The 15,825-nt window shown below is 23.9% G+C and overlaps 1 protein-coding gene across 1 annotated transcript; it reads left to right on the forward strand.

Annotated features, from left to right (window-relative positions):
- Nucleotides 1-17: 17 nt before the first annotated feature.
- On the forward strand, nt 18-15,819 carry 5ptasei (inositol polyphosphate-5-phosphatase A). Its single transcript, XM_074258981.1, is given in 13 exon segments — nt 18-626; nt 946-987; nt 1,073-1,173; nt 2,430-2,517; nt 2,579-2,642; nt 2,709-2,929; nt 3,319-3,459; nt 3,718-3,817; nt 3,820-3,878; nt 3,955-4,134; nt 4,204-4,266; nt 7,932-7,968; nt 13,701-15,819. Coding segments are annotated over 13 exon segments (1,308 nt in total). The 5' UTR covers nt 18-569; the 3' UTR covers nt 13,856-15,819.
- Nucleotides 15,820-15,825: the final 6 nt, after the last annotated feature.

The following is a 15,825-nucleotide window of genomic DNA, read 5'->3' on the forward strand; positions in this document are numbered from 1 at the left end:
GATTTTCTTAGCTCTTGCGCGTTACGTTTTTCGATGTACATTAATGTATACTATATACATATTTGATTCTCGTCGCGTAAGCAAGTGAATAACACTGTTTTCGTTCAATATTTTTTTCTAACCAATTAGTAATGCGCTTACTTATTACTAAACAAGTTTATGAAAGTGAGGAATTACGTCCTCAAGTGGCTGATTATTTTTAGTTCAATTTATATCGTAAATTTTAAAAATTCGTGATTTATTATAAGAAAAAAATTTTTTTGAAAAACCGTGACTTCAGCCAAACTTTCACTTGAATTTTCACGTTAAATAAATAAAAATTAATACATTATATTCTTACTTTTTTTTAAATTGCAATTCCTTATTTATTTTTTTATTGTGATAAAAGTATTTAAAAAAATTTATCAAAGCATTTAATTTTATCAATTTGTTAAAATAATAATCTCCGAATTGTGATCAATATTTATTACTACGTAATATATAGATATTTATTAAAATAAAATATTTATATTGATGTTTTATCAGTCATAAAAAAAAAAAAAAAAATAGATTCAATTATTCGGAACAAAATGTCAGGAATTCCCGTTCTTCTTGTCACTGCTAATGTTGGCAGTATTTTTGAGGAGGTAAATTTGTAATTATATCTAGTCAACTTATTCGATGATACTAAATTAGCAGACATTTGACAATTTTTGATTTTTTTAATCAATAAAAATTTTAAGTAAAAAAATATTTTCTAAAAATTGTACTTAAAATTTTTTGCATTTTCTACATGTCAAATTTTTTTCTTGTAATTTTTTTTTAATAAGAAAATTCTAAAATTTTTAGATGTCGGCTAATTTAATTTTCATACTAATTCGACATTTGAATAATTACTTGCAGTTTAACAATTTTAATATATTTTTAAATATCTACAATCATAACGATTATTTATTTAAATTTCAGCCTGGACTAATGTTAAAAACTTGGACCGAGGAGTTTTTATCAGTGAGAAAAATTAAAAATCATATTCAACCATATACATCAAGATCTTATATTTATAAAGTGAATTGGATTGTTTTCTTTTTTTTAGACAATATCTCGATTGGATCCGAAATTTATAGCATTACACTGCCAAGAAGTAGGTGGAAAAAATTATGAACAGAGTATGCGTCATGTAGAAAATTTTGTCAGGTAAATCTTTAATTAACTTAAAATTTTTATTTAATTTCTGGAATTTTTTATCAGATTAACTATGAAAATTTAATGACATTTTTTTTTTTTTTTTTAAATACTTTCCTAATTTAAGATAGAGCATTAAATACTTGATTTTGTTTTCTTCTTTAAGTAGAAAAGATGACTAAATATGACTATGATTCTTGTCGAAGTCTCATAAAACAAATTTGAAAAACGGTTGATCCTACAGACCCACTCTTATCGCCTCTTGCTACACTCGAAAAGATAAAAATTTATGATACTGAAGTTAACTGACAACTGTCAACTTTTTTCAATTTTTATGACAAATCGATTACAATAAAAAAAAAAATTCTTTTTAAAATTTTCTTTATTATTGTCACACGTAGAATTTTTTATTAAATTTTTTCATAATAATTTCATTGCTGTAAAATTATAAAAAAATTTCTAGTGTTTTTTAACTTCAACGTCATGAAAATTGTCGTTTTTGATATAATTTTAAACTCTAACTTGCAAGAAAACAAAATAAATTAGTATTGAGGATTTCGACGTAATTTTTTTTCATAATAAAACAAAACTCAGCTTCTATTTATGATGGATACGGTTATAATAGATAAAAAAATTAGCATTGACATCCTGGAAAAATTTTTTTAATTAATTATTTTCCTATAATTATTTTTAACAAAAGTCAAAGTGTCTTTTTTATCATATTAGTATACTTTATAACAAAAAAAAAAAAAAAAAAAAAAAAAAGGGATTTAACTAGAACGCGCTCCTTTTTTTTCTTTTTTGTGAAAATAAACCACAGTCTCCTGTAAAAGTGTACAATTATCGGACCTTTATTAAATTCCATAAAAATTTTATCATGAAGATGCGCAATATTTACAGTTTTATGAAATATACTCATTTTATAGGCAGAGTACATTTTTTTTTATGATCGCACAAAAATAAATGTTAATATATAATTAAAGTATAAGTATGTGTGTAGATGTATCGATTTAATATAAAAGTATTATAATGATTACAAAAATGGATATTGAAGTGTATATAGTTTACGGTTTATTAAGTACTTTCAAAGAAAATTACACATTGATAGCAAATGACCATGTGAGACTATTTTTAAAACGTAATATTCTTAATATGTCTCGTCAACTAAAAAAATCAATAATCTTATCTTGTCGTTATTGTTGTATTAGGTCATATTGAAATACCTTTTTATTCAATTAATAAATAGTACTGTTTGTAAAATTTTTTAGATTGCTGATGTCTTCTGAAGAATTAAGACTATTCGACCGAGTGACTGTATTCTTAGATGAAGACTTTTCTTCTGCTGAACACTTTACGGTAAATACAAATGACTTTTTTTTAATGATTTTGTAAATATTAATCTTAATTAATTTCACAGGCCCTCGGAAATTTTTATTTCGTTCATGAGTCACTCAAAGACGTGCTCATATGGGATTTTCAAGGTTTGAATGGCTAGATTTGTGTAAATCTGTTTAAAAGTTGAATTAACAATTGTGTTGCATTTTTAGCATACAAATTTGTGGTTGTTTCTGGCAAAGAAGTGCATTCTGGAAATATCGAATCAGTGCCAACCAAAGAAAAAGCTAAATTTCCTCAAAACTTCTTCCCCGAGTGCAAATGGTCCAGGAAAGGATTTTTACGTACCCGATGGAGTATAAGTGGAACAGTATTCGATCTTATAAACATTCATTTGTTTCATGATGCGAGTAATTTCATCGCTATGGAATCTGTATGTATTTAATCTTGAAAAAGTTATTGTGAAAACTATATACTTCACTGAGATAAAAAATAGCTTATGAAAAAAAATGGGGATTATTATTACAAGAAATTAATTTGTTGAAAATTTTAAATAATTTTATTTCTTAGTTAAACAAATCAAAATTTGTTTCACAGTAACTTTCTTCCAATTCTCATCCAAAATTTTTTTCACAAATTAAAAAAACTTTTTTTTTAACAAATAAGTTACTGTAAGAAAAATTTTGATTTCTTCAACTAAGAAATAAAATTTTCAACAAATTAATTTCTTATTACAACAATGCTCATTTTTTTCGAAAAAAATTTTCGTCTCAGTGAAACTTTAACCCCCATTAAAATAAAAAATTTTTGTTTTTATTTTAGTTTCCATCAGTGTATAGCAAAACACGACGAAAGGCATTGGAACATACATTAGATAAATTTCACAATGATCAGTATCCAAATGTTCCATATTTTTTATTCGGTGATTTTAATTTCCGTACTGACACAGCGGGTGTTATAAAAGTAAGCGATTTATCAATTATTCAAATTCCATACACAGAAAAAATAATTCTTGACTGGAATGTAAATTTTCTTGACTTAAAAAATATTAAGGAAGATTCAAAATTTCTTGAATTAAGTCAAAGTTTCTTGAGCAAAGAAAATTTCTTCTTGCTCCAAAATAATTTTTATCTTCTTTAAAATTTTTTTGGTGCAAGAAGTTTGTTTTTTCTATGTACTTATACTTCTATAAATTATTTATTTATCTGTATAATTTATCAGAAACTTACTGAAAATACCCATGAAAGTAAGTTATCATCCAAAGGAAGTATTTCAAAGTTGCAATTCCGAAATGAAGATGACAATTTGATATTAACATTAGGTAAAAAGAATTTTCTCATTGCGAGCATGGACATGTTTTTACCGAAAATAGTGGTCAATGGGTAAACATTTATTTATTTTTCATCAATAATCAATGCAATGAACATTAACTAATTATTTAATTATTGAATCTTCCAGTTACGTGAATACGACCGTGAACTTGAAGATTTTGAAGGTAGATTACTTGAATTTCCTATTCAATTTGTGCCAAGTTATCCTTTCGAAGAGGATATTAGTCAAGGAAGTAATTTTATGCAGACTAGAGTACCTGCTTGGTGTGATAGAATACTATTAAGTCCTCCAGCAAAGTCATTAATTGTAAGCAAATATTTTCTAGTATTTTTGGAAAAAAAAAAATTTTTTTTTCTAATTTTTACATTTTTTCAGAGTTCACTTGATATGGTTAAGTACGGAATCATTGGAGCAAATACATGCATGGGTGATCATAAGGTAAAACTTGAATATTATTTTAATATGATGATCACAATAACAATGAGAACGATAATAATAATAATTATTATTATTAACTATTCCTATACAATGAACATAAAATTAAATGATAAAAAAGAAAAACATTATTTTCATTTGTTATTCTTTATTTTATTTGTTACTTTGCTAAATTTTATGCAATTTTCTAAAACATTTTAACTGACAAATCTCTGATTTTATTCTGATTAAACATTTAATGATTATGATGCAGCCTGTTTTTCTGGACTTTCGAATGAATATCTAAATATTCAAAGGTACCTAATACAAACTTCTCTATCTAGTTTTATTCTATCCAGTTTTTGTTTGTTCTTTCATGTCTTTTATCATTTAAAATTTAAACCTCTAGTGCAATTGTTTTTTTTCTGTTTCACTTATTTCCCCTACGACCGTAACAAAAAACCAATTCCATAATTTAAAAAATTTTTCTTAACTTAAACATGATTTTTTCCCATTATGTATTATTCCATTAAATCTTCGATTTTATATATGATATGATTACAATCTATTTTAAAAATGAATAATTTATTTAAGTTTTTGAGGTTTGAAAAGTTAATTACATATGTACAAATAACTTTTTTGTGTAAGATTTTGAATCCGTTTTATGGTGATTATACCGCAAAAAAAAAAAAAAAAAAAAAAACTTTTTTAAATATCTATAGCCAAATATCAAGTTTCAGAATTTTCATAGCCAGATCAACCGAAATAAAATAATCATCGGTTAATATCGTGTCAACAATAGTGACAGTTCAAATTGTACATATTTTTCAGTTAGTGAATAGAAACGTACTTGTTTGATGTCTTAGTCAAATTGACTCTGTTTATTCCAACTTTGTTACTTTGTCTTTTGTTTGCTGGTTACTTTAGAATTTTGAGTTGTTGAAACTTATTATCATTCCATTCAACCAAGTTGTATATAATAATTATTAATTTTCTTTCGATAAAAAATAATCAAAGATCATAATAATTCTCTCGACATTCAGTAGTTTCGAAGACAAAACATCAACATCTGAAGAAAATTTGATTTTAAAAATAAGACAAGACAATTTTCTTCTTTAGATTGATTTTTAGTTTTTTTGAGAAAATCATAAATTTCAATTTTTGTTTATCATTTGTTCTATTAATCAACATACAATTTAGAGATTTATTTCAATACTACACTATACAAAATGATATTTTTATCATTAGTTTAAATAAAATTACCTAGTGACGATGATTTATAAATTTGATAAAAATTTGCTTAGCCCGTGAACCAATTTAATATCATATTATTTTATAAAAATATTTTTAATGGTTTGTCAAGTTAACTTTAAGTAAAAAAGAATAAACGACATTTTAAGGAGATCCACGCGAAGTAGTCAAATTTTTAAATCTTCCTGAAAATTTGTAAATTTGTAAATTCAATTTCCTTATCAAAGAAAAAAGAATTAAAAATCATCTCACATGTTAAATGCCCATAAAAGATAGTATTAAAAAGATTTAAAGGATTAGAAAGTATTAAAAATGATTAAAAATCAAATCATTTTGAATTCTTTCTAATTCTTTTTTTTTTAATGAGGGCTAATAATGAATAAAAAAAATGAAAAAACAGTAGGTTTCCTGGATATTGAATCAAATAATTAATTTTGAAGATTAATTTTTCCACGTAGGTAAATAGAGATTCCTCCAGCCGTGTATTTGGTTAAGAATTTAATGCAATTAATGATTTAAAAAAAATTTTATTTTCATTGAATTTGATTGAAAAAATAATAAGCTTTCGATTAAAACAATAAAAAAGTAGATTTTTGAACGTATCACGGAGATATTTTATATTTTTTATGAAAAATCACTAGGAACTTCCGTTTTTTAAAGTCTTGTATTTGACTTGGCAACACCGCTTGCGCAGTTACCCGGCGCAAAAGTAACTGCGGTTTTTTAAATGCTAGAAGATCTTAATCATTTTAGTCAGACAGTAAATATAAACAAATTTTAAGATTAGGGACTCTTGCGGCGTTATCAAGTGTGCACCGTTAATTCAAAGTGATATATCTTTTATTCGTCCAGGGTGGCGATTGACCTCGAAAACCAGGAAATGTCAGGGAATTTGAAATTTCTGGAATAATCAGTGAAAAGTCAGGAAGTTTTAACTTGGGTCAGAGAAATTTCTAGTTTATTTTTTATTATTTCTATAGCATTCTAAAAATCGTACTGTAGACAATGCTTTATATTATTTGATGTTATTTAATTTCTTAATTTATGTTTCTTCTTTTTTGTGATCAATAATATTAAAAAAACTAAATGTATGGATAATTAATAATAAAAAGAAGTATAACTTTTCAATGATTAATGATGATAATAATATCAATTATTGTATTTTCAAAAGTTATAAACATTTATCAAAAGAAACTGATCTTTTTTGAATAATTGGAAATCTGCAAAAAAGTATAACATAATTTATAGTTCCAAATTTTTACTCAATTCTGGGTATTAGATATGAATTCTGGAATACAAAAATTATTTTTAAAATTTTAACGAATATTTGAACAACAATTATTTTTTTGTAGATTCTGGAATTTTATTTTGAGTCAGGGAAAAGTCAGGGAATTTTGAAATTAGTGTTCATTCGTCATCCGTAGTCAATTAAATGTTAATAATTATTTAATGAGTAAATTTTTCGGAAATTTCCTTAAAAATGTTATTAAGTAATTTAAAAATTAATTTTAAGATCCATAACAAAAGTGTTTCTACGTATTATTTTTTATAGACATTCTTTACACTAGGAGGGTACTTGGATCTCCTTAAAACTGAAATTTTTTTGTTAAAAATCAAATTTTACTTTACAAGGAAAGTGTATTATATATTCATTTTCACTCTTACTCGTTTTTAGGCGAAAAAAAAAAAAAAGATTATATAAATATATATCCTTCATCAACAATAATTTCATTGAATATAATAAGGCTGTGCTATTAAATTTATTTTTCATTCCAATATCGTTATTTAATTAATTTCTTCATCATTACATGATTGAAATCGTTAAGTTCTTACAAAAAAGTAATTGCTGCTATTCCATAAGCCCTGCCAGGTATTGAAAACGCTTTAAAATCACAAACTTGTCGATTTTTATCTCAATTATTGTCTTTTATAGATCCTTATTGAATTGCTTGTAAAATAGTTCCATACATCTCAAATTATTAATGCCATATATTCGAAGTAAGTTCAATAACAACGCTTGTAATTCAACCCACGTAATTCCTTCATATCATATTATCAAAAAAATAAATTTCTTATGTTTTTTGTTTAAGTTACAAGCGATAATTCAATCTTTTTAAAATCCTTTGTAATTACAATTTGTTTCTAAATACGTGATATGTACTTATGACCTTGTAAGTCAAAAATAAATATTACAGATTTACCATTTAAAATATATTATTTTTCATAAAAAAAAAAAAAAATTTGTATTGATTCATACAGATTTTACTTGGAATTGCTGTTTTTAATTTGAAAATTATTCAAGAAAAATATAATTTTTAATGATATAATACAGTCAAACGTGGTGTAATTATCGATAGCCGATAATTACAATAAATTTAATATAAATAACTTTTATAAACTTATAAAGTCTTTTATATATGTTTTTCCCATAATTACAGCCTGTCTATCTGCGGATTTTGATAACTTCGAATGCAGGTATGATAAATTGTTGTTTGTCATGTCCACACTTGTGTTTTCAAGTGCCCAAGCATTATTTGGAGTTATTATCAATGTTGCCTGGCTATTGTAGTAATTATTCAAATTTAAAATACACTGATGACTATTCATCACCTAAGCTTTTGCACGCATTAATGATTGAGCATGATCCATATACTCCGGACAGCATGGATAGTCCAAGTCCTAGTGCATTTTTGACCTCAATGGAACCAGATACTCAAGACTATGAACAAAAAAATAATAATAGTAAAAAAAAATCATCCAATGAAAAAACATTCAAGATGGCAGTATCACCGACTCTTCTTAAAACTAAGTTAGAATTTATCCGCAATGAACAAAAAGCACAACGGAAAGAAAATTCGATAAATAATATCAAATTTAGATTTAATTCCTGGCCAAAAACTTACCAATATAAGCATCACTGCAAGATGAAAAATACCGAAGCAACAGCGATATTTCATGGCAAACATTAACGTGGCGAAGCGACGAAAAATCCGAACCTTGCAGAATATCTTCTTTTAAAAGACAATCCTTAAGTCATATTATTATACCGAAAATAGCTATTATTAATGCAAGTAACTTTCAATCAAATGAAAGCTCAGTGCATTTGCAAGAAGAAAGATTATATAATTTTATCAGAAATAAATCTACTAGTAAAGATGCAACGAGTAATGAAGGTTCTAGCTTGGAACTTGATGATGACAACGGTAAAGCTTACTCTCAAAACCAAAATAATAGAGTTGGTAACATGCTAGATGTTGAAGATAATTTTTCACACATCGAATCGCTGATAGTCTCTTCAAATGAAACAAGTTCAACCTATCCTTTGGATTTAAATGACTTTGGAAGTATAATTGACAAAAACAATAGGTTTGAAATAGATGATTTGGAAAAAATTTCTGGAATTATTTCAAATATTCCAAGTATAATTTCTTCTTCGGAACAAAATTTGACTTTAAATAAAGTTAAAAGTAATTCGGTAAATATACAAGAAAGTTATAACGAGAATCAAATGAAAAATAAATCAAAAACGAAGAAAATTACTCAAGAGCGCTTCATAAATGTACAAAAGTGTAAAAGTGTTGTTGTGTTGTAAGTTAAGTTTTAGATTTTATTTTATTAAATTTGTATTATCTATTTTATATTATAAAAAAGTTTCAAGTGTTTTTAATGCGTTGAAGAAATATTTATTAAATATAGATTTTGATAAATCTATAGTGATTAAATTAAGAAGGTATACTTTAAATGTCAGGAAATTAAAATTTACGTATATCTATTTGAAAGATTATTTTTTATACAAATTGTAGCCACGTACAGTAGCCTCGATCGATTCAAATGAAAGAAGATGTCGTAAATTTCAGAATACATCGATCGTTATCAGTTGAATTTAGTGTTTCAAAATCTTAGATACTTACTGCCAAAGAAAGTTGGATTTAAAAGAACAAACAATAGAAATTTTACAACTTAACATAAATTAAAAGTAAATTAAAACATAAATATCCGTTTTAAATTCATTTTTGATATTATACCTCTACCAGAAACCCTCGACAGTTACCAGATAATACACAATTTAAATACAGAATTTATATCAAGAAAAATAAATAAAAGGATATTACTGCCCTTAGTCGGTATCAAGATTCTTGATCCCCCGACAAAATATCTCCAAGATAAATATCCCCGGACAAAATATCACACAAAATTTATCATATAAGAGCACAACACGGTAACAAGCTTATTTGTTGGTCTACTGTCGAATAAACATACACAAAAACCATGACAAAAAGGCACATCACGATAACAAGTTTATGTCCTTCTTTCCAGATTAGTTTCTTGAGAAATGTTGCAAAAGTCATTTCTTTTAATAATTAAGATTAATTATTAATTAATTAACAATTAATATAATTATTTAATAATTAATATTATTTGATTAACTATTTACATTATATTATGTAATTGATTGAATCCAATTCTATTTGATATTTTTACAGTTGCAATATTTAAAAATATTATAATTTTTAGTATTATTGATAATTAATTTTTTGATAAAAATTAATTTTATGGTATTCGTTGTTATTTATCAATTGATTTCATTTTGTTTAATTATTTAAGATATTTTGTCTGGGAATCAAAAATCATGGAACCCCTTAGACTTATGAAAACAGTTGTAATATATGTAGTCAGAGATTGTTTGATTAAAATCTGTAAAACAAGCTTTAAAATTCAAATTTTCCAAACAGGTGATAAGAAAAAAATTTATTCAATTTTATCGTTAAATATTGAGTGTAATACATGCGGTATTATTGTAGAATATAACAGTTTCTTACCAAAGATTTCATTAAATATTCATTGTGATACTTTTAACGAAATAGACAACATTTAAACATGGATTGTGAACAATCTTTAATTATAATCTTACACTGAGAGAAAAAATATCTTTTGAAAAAATGAGCAATGTGTTAATAAGAAATTAATTTGATGAAAATATTAAACAATTTTATTTCTTAGCTGAAGAAATAAAAATTTTTTTCACAGTAACTTTCTTAATGAAAAATAGTTGGGAATGAAAATTCACATGTCTATCTAATTTTGTTTTTAATCCAAATCAAAAAACTATTTATCAATAAGAAAATTACTGTGAGAAAAATTTTTATTTCTTCAGCTATGACAGTACCTCCGATACCAAAAGTATCAAATATTTCATACACAGCCTTATTTAATTTATGTAGTTAATTTTCCTATACAAAGTGGCGTCGAAGAAAGACAAACAGATTATTTTTGAAAGTTGATTGCTAATTATAACTATCATATACTTTAAATCTGTACTTTTTATTACACAAAGTATCAACAATGTTATTTCCATATAACACTGAAGTTGATAGACATTAAAAATTTTTTAGAATTTTGTAGCAATTAAATTATTAAAAAAAAAAAATTTAATTAAAAAGTTTCACATGTGAAAATTAATAAAAATTACAAGTGAAAATTTTTAGAAGCATTTTTTTATTATAATTAATTTGCTAAAAAAATTTTTAAAATTGACAAATAATAATACTGACCGCTAACTTCAGTATTATTATTTCTTTTCATCATCTAAAGTATTAACAAGTTTATTTCCTTTTCTCATCTAAATTTTTATTGAAAATTAAAGTCACTTCTTGTAAAATAAAATAAAAACTGCCATTTTACACAAGACTTGATGTTTAACCTGAAAAATTTCGAAGCTCAATATTTTTACTGGTTTTCTTGAGCTTTTCAAAAATTTAGTGGGTTTATTATCTTACTATAATTTACTTATACATCAAATTTAATAAAATTCTGAATGGTAAATCTCTGACCGAGGGTACTACCTAAAAATAAAGTTATTGAAAATTTTCATTAATTTAATTTTCTCTTACAACAATGCCCATTTTTTTAAAAAAATTTTTTTCTCTTAATGTATAATTAAAGATAAATTTATTGAATAGTCATATAATGTCAATAATAGAGCACATTTTGCATTACGACTCGTGCATATATAAAAAAAATTAAGTAATGACTGTGATTTCTTCTTTTCACAATTAAAAATGAAAAAGATAAGAGGCTAATTTAAGACGCAAACATTCCGCGTTTTTTATAGTTTCTTTAAATTAATAAAAGAAATTATTTTTTTATTAAATTCTATAGAACCTTTCAAATTAAATGACTAAGTTCTAATAAAACTCTACTCCAACATTTCTAAATAATTCCAAGAATTTCTCAACATTGATTTATTTCGCCATGAAAAATCAAGTTTGGTCATATTTGGCTGTTCAGCGTACTTTATTTTTTATGCATAAATTTTGTATAATTATTTAAGTCGCACTAATTATTCTTATTTAATTTGACACTGTTGATGTCATTGGTTTTTTGCTCTAAGCTAGTTTCTGAAATCTCTTTTGGCTGAGGAAACGGAAATTGATGTATATACGAAACGAAAAAATTTTTTAACGTTTTATGCATGTTAAATTTTGCACCTATGAATTTATTTCGACGAGAATTCAGCTAATTTTACGTAATAAATTATGAATTTTACTCTTGAACAAAATTCAAACCAATTAAAAATACTTCTCAAGAACAATTAAAAGTATTAATAAATGTTATTAAATTTATAATTGTTTTATTGAATGTATTTGAGAGTGGTACATAGTGGTACATAGCTTCATGTAAAATAAACAATAAATTGTTATATATGTTATCTGGTAAACAAAAAAAAGGTAATTGTTTAGTTTTACATTCCATAAGATATTAAGAATTTTTTTCAACAATCACATTTTGTTTTTAAAAGTTAATTAAAAATATGATAATTCAGAATAAAAACATTTTTTGAAGTTATACTTCTTTTGATGACGTTGGACATCAAATATAATTAAAAATATAGATTTCTTTTACGAAATCGATTCTAAAAACTGGTCAATTAAATATTTTAGTTTTTATTTAACTTGGTAATAATTTTTTTAATTAATATTTTTAAAAAATAATAATTTCATGAATTAAAATATTTGAAAAGATTTGTTTATTGAATCTAGTAATTCTATCCATATTTTTTTAAGTTTATATTATAGACCATTTTAATCATTTTCTAGAATTTTATTGGAAACAAAATCTAGTTTTATACTACAATATTTTTAAGTATTTTAATTCATGTAATTAATACTATTTTTGAAAAAATATTAATTAAAAAGATCTTATCACTAAGTTAAATAATAAGTAATGAGCTATTTTATAAGAAACATATATTTTAAATAAATAATTAAAATATTTTATAATTATCAATTATAAACTATTTGATACTCGAAAATTAATTGATTCAGAAAAATCTTAAATAATATTGAATTAAATTCATATGACAATTAATGATTTTATATTTATACGATATAGCTAAATTTTTACCATACTCTGGTTAAAAATACTGATTAAAAAGAATTAAGAAACGGTCATTCCATGCAAACTGTATATCTGTATATACAAAAAAAAAAAAAAAAAAAAAGAATTGAAATTATTGAAAAGAATTCAAATTTCATCATTTTTAATTCTTTTCAATCAATATTTTTAAACAGCGTAATAAAAACTTTTTGATTGTTTTTAATGTTTTTCTTCTATCATTTTTGAATTTTTTTCTTCAAAATTTTTTTTCTTATGTCAAAAAAGTATAACTTTTGACGCATGTATATAAGTACACACACTTTTTTTTTTTTATCAAAAATCATAAATAATAAATTAACATTTTTGAAAAAAATTTGTTTGCAAATTTTTTGTTGTTAAAAATGTTTAGTGACATTAAAAGCTAATAAACTAATCAGAAACTTTATAAAATAAAATATCAACTTTTTTTTTTTATGAAAAGAATAAACAAATAACCGTGAAACTAAATAATTAAAAAAAAAAAAAAAAGCATTTATTGTTGAAATATCGCATGCGCATCCAATATAAATTGAGTATTGTAGCTTCAATTAGCCTTAGTACATATGGATTTTACTTTATTGAGCAATTATTTTATTATTTGATACTTATAAAAAAACTATAAAATCATTGAAGTACAATTGGACCTTACAAGAAGACTAGTGTTAGGAAATCTATTATTGATAATGAAAAAAATTATTTTGCGAGTAGAGGCCCAACTGTATAAACTTTTGTACGTCATTAGATATCGCTAAGATATAAGGAATTAATGTAAAAAAAATTGCTTGCAACAGATTCGACAGAAACTAATCAGTGCGACGATAATATCGATCTGTTAAAAAACGTGAAGAATTTAACTTGCTACAACAACGGAGCAACAATTACAAGATACATTCATATAAAACACGCTGATTCATCCGTCAAGATATTTCGAGAAACAACTATTTGATAAAAGAAATATTTCATGGATTTTTTAAATTTATTAAATATAATTATCAGAAATATTATGTTATAAATTAAATTTATCAGAGCTTTGAGTTTTCAAATTATCCAGTAAACTCAAGCTCTTATTTGAGTTAAAGTTTAATTTAAAAGTAAAATTCATAACTTACAAACGTATAGGTATGATGTATTTTTAATTTATAATGATTAAACTTCCTAAAGCGTCTTGAAAAAAGAATCTATCAGAAATTAGTACTTAATTTATAACAGTCATTATTATTATCAAAAAAATATAACAAAAATTATTAATGTTAATTATAGGAATATACACTGTTCAGAGTACGGAGGGACTTTGTAGTTAATGTAACTCTATCTAGAGTTTATTTGTATTGTTTTGAACTCCGAACTGCAGTTTTTAAGTGTCATTAAACAATTCTACGTACTGTGTCATAATAGATTTATAGAGGGTATGGTTAGTTTTATGTAATATGCACGTTCTCGATTTATTATTATTTTCTATGAAAAATACTTTTCAACTAGAATAAATTATATTACTCTGTTAATTTATTACATTTTGACTATAAAAAAATCGAGAATATATGTTAGAAAAACTTTAATATTTTATAGATAAGTACTATAGCCGAGCAAAAAAATAGGCAATTTTTTTTCTTCAGAAAAAATGTTAATTCATCATGTAAGGAAGAACTCTCTGATGAAAAGTTTTAAAGAAATCAATCAAAATTTTTTTAATTTCAAAATCGACAAAAATAAATTTTGTTCTTGCTTCAGGTCATAAATCTTCTTTATTTTTATTGTACTGGTTTTTACTTTAAGGGCAGGTTATAAAAATTTTATATTTCTAATTACTTATTGAAGAAATTATAAAATCGAGCAATACAAAGCTTCCGCAACAGTTAATCATGTTTTTTTTTTTTTTTTTTTTTTGAAAATTCATTTTTCTACACTGATAAAAAAATTACCTTGACTCAAGAGCCAAAATCTTGAACCAAGAATACCATTTTGAAGAAAATTATTTTCTTGAGTCAAGAGAATAAATTCTTGAAACAAAAAATTTTTCTTAGACCAAGAATAATTTCTTAACTATTTCTTCAGATTAGAAATAAAATTGTTTAAAATTTTCAACAAATTAATTTCTTCTCACAGCAATGTTCATTTTTTTCGAGAAATTTTTTCTCTCAGTGTATCTTAAATTCAGATTACTTGAAAATATGTAGAGTAAATTCTCTAAAAAAAAATAAATATTTTCAATCTATAAATGATAAAATGAAGAAAAATAAAAATGATAACGAGTGATTTTTCAATCATTCTAAAAATTTATTAAAATTTTGAGTGATTCTTAAAAATTGTTAATCAAGTTGATTATTGGAGAGATTTTCTCAAGTATGATAAATTAACATATTTTTATAAAAACAGAATAAATAATCGGTTAATTGCGCTGATTTATTGAACGTCACAAAATGTACTTTTTCGTCCTTGAAATAAAGAGCTTCTAAAAATTTTATTAAAATCAAACGAAGAATCAGACAAATAAACAATATCAATATTGTAATGCAGTGTAAAACACTGCTTAACATGTAATGTTATGATTTTTTATTAAATTATTACCATATCGAACGTACTTATATAATATTAAAATAACGCTGAATGTATACTTGAAAGTAGTTAATGTGATTGTTACTAAAGTTACTGTTCTTCCCATCATGTTGCTACATAAAATTCAATTAATCTATCAACTACTAAATGGTATCTTAATTAATAAACTAAAAATGACTTATACTACCAATATTTAAAAATAATAAATCATTCGATATTGAAGAATGAACTCCACAAATAATTATCAAAATGTTATTACTTTTTAAGAGATATCATTATTAAATAAAAAATACTCTTTATATTTATTTTAAAGTAACTATCATTACTTAAGACTAACTATTATTTTTTCTATCATATGTAATA

This window comes from Cotesia typhae, unplaced genomic scaffold, assembly GCF_013202065.1.
Source record: "Cotesia typhae breed Kobodo isofemale line unplaced genomic scaffold, CoteBio_Ctyphae contig_142, whole genome shotgun sequence".
Taxonomy (NCBI): Eukaryota; Metazoa; Arthropoda; class Insecta; order Hymenoptera; family Braconidae; genus Cotesia; species Cotesia typhae.